Consider the following 1,185-nt stretch of genomic DNA (forward strand, 5'->3'; position numbering starts at 1 on the left):
ATGAATCAGCTGCTGGAAGTCGAGTACGTTCATTTCCCTTCACGGCGTGACACGTACCGGGTACGCTTGGACACGGCGGACGGCGACGTCCCGTTCAAACTCTGGCTTGAAAACAAGCATCGGAAAACGGAATGGTACACGCACCAGCGACGGTAGTTTGCTCTGACGTGGCATGCTCAGGGTGGGTGTTTTCAGCGACGAAAGCACCATCAAAGGGAAGGAGTTGAATCATGCCGTGCCTCTTCACCAAGTTGTCTCGATGCTTAAGGTCCGTCTTGCACACGTCCCCCCCCCGTCACTTTCCCCACTCGACAGGCGGCTCTGCTTGCGTCCTGCACAAAGCCGGACCAGAACGAGAGCGACGTGACTGTCGATTTGAAGGACGAGCCGCATGACCACGTGCGTGTTGAAATGACGGTGATGAAGCCACCCAGTCGGTACTCGTTCCATTTGACCCCCGCCGATGTGGCCGCCACTGCAAAGCTGGAAGACCAAGTTCACGCATTGGAGGACCAGCTGGAGGAACTCAAGAGGACCACGTTGGAAAGCCATGTCAGGTGAAGGGCTGTGGTCACTTTCTCGGGAGAATGGCGAGCTTTCTGGTATAATTGTTTGAATTTCGCTGAGTGTTGATATGCCCGAATGGTATCTCGCCGTCGAACGTACGCCGGAGGTCTGCTAGATGAAAGTCTTCGTGACGATGCAGCACTCTGCGCATACCCACCGACCCAAGCCTCCAATCGCACATTCTACTCCCCCACTCATCCCCTTACTCCCCAAACCCACCGAATAAACACAGACCAGGACAGCATACCCATCTCTGTGCCCTCTGGTAGTACTTGACATGTCCTTGTCGCGCCCAAGTTGGAGCCAAATGTGACGACAGACTCAACTGCGCCGGACGGCCGTGACAAGTAGAGTGAGAGTTCGCGCTCGCCTTAGGAATGCACTGAAATAGCAATACCAGGTAGCAGGCACACAAACGATGGTGGGCAATCTCTTCTCGGACAATTCAGTCGTGTGACTTGAATCTCTCGATGCTGCAGGTGAACCAGAATGAGGGAGAATTGTCGATGTCGACACACACATGGCCCTAAGAGTGCTGTCATGAAGGTGAAAAAGCCACCAAGTCGATGCCGTCCCCGCGGCTATCGTAGGCACTGAAAACGTGGACGGTCCCGTTCG

The 1,185-nt window shown here is 54.8% G+C and overlaps 1 protein-coding gene across 1 annotated transcript; it reads left to right on the plus strand.

Moving 5' to 3' along the window:
• Positions 1-561, plus strand: H310_11712 (hypothetical protein; the record flags this gene model as incomplete). The annotated part of the gene is made up of 3 exons (XM_008878473.1): positions 1-134; positions 181-268; positions 316-561. 3 exons carry the CDS (start codon positions 1-3, stop codon positions 559-561), a joined length of 468 nt encoding a protein of 155 aa, XP_008876695.1.
• Positions 562-1,185: the final 624 nt, after the last annotated feature.

This window comes from Aphanomyces invadans, assembly GCF_000520115.1.
Source record: "Aphanomyces invadans strain NJM9701 unplaced genomic scaffold supercont1.33, whole genome shotgun sequence".
NCBI classification, from domain to species: Eukaryota; Oomycota; class Saprolegniomycetes; order Saprolegniales; family Verrucalvaceae; genus Aphanomyces; species Aphanomyces invadans.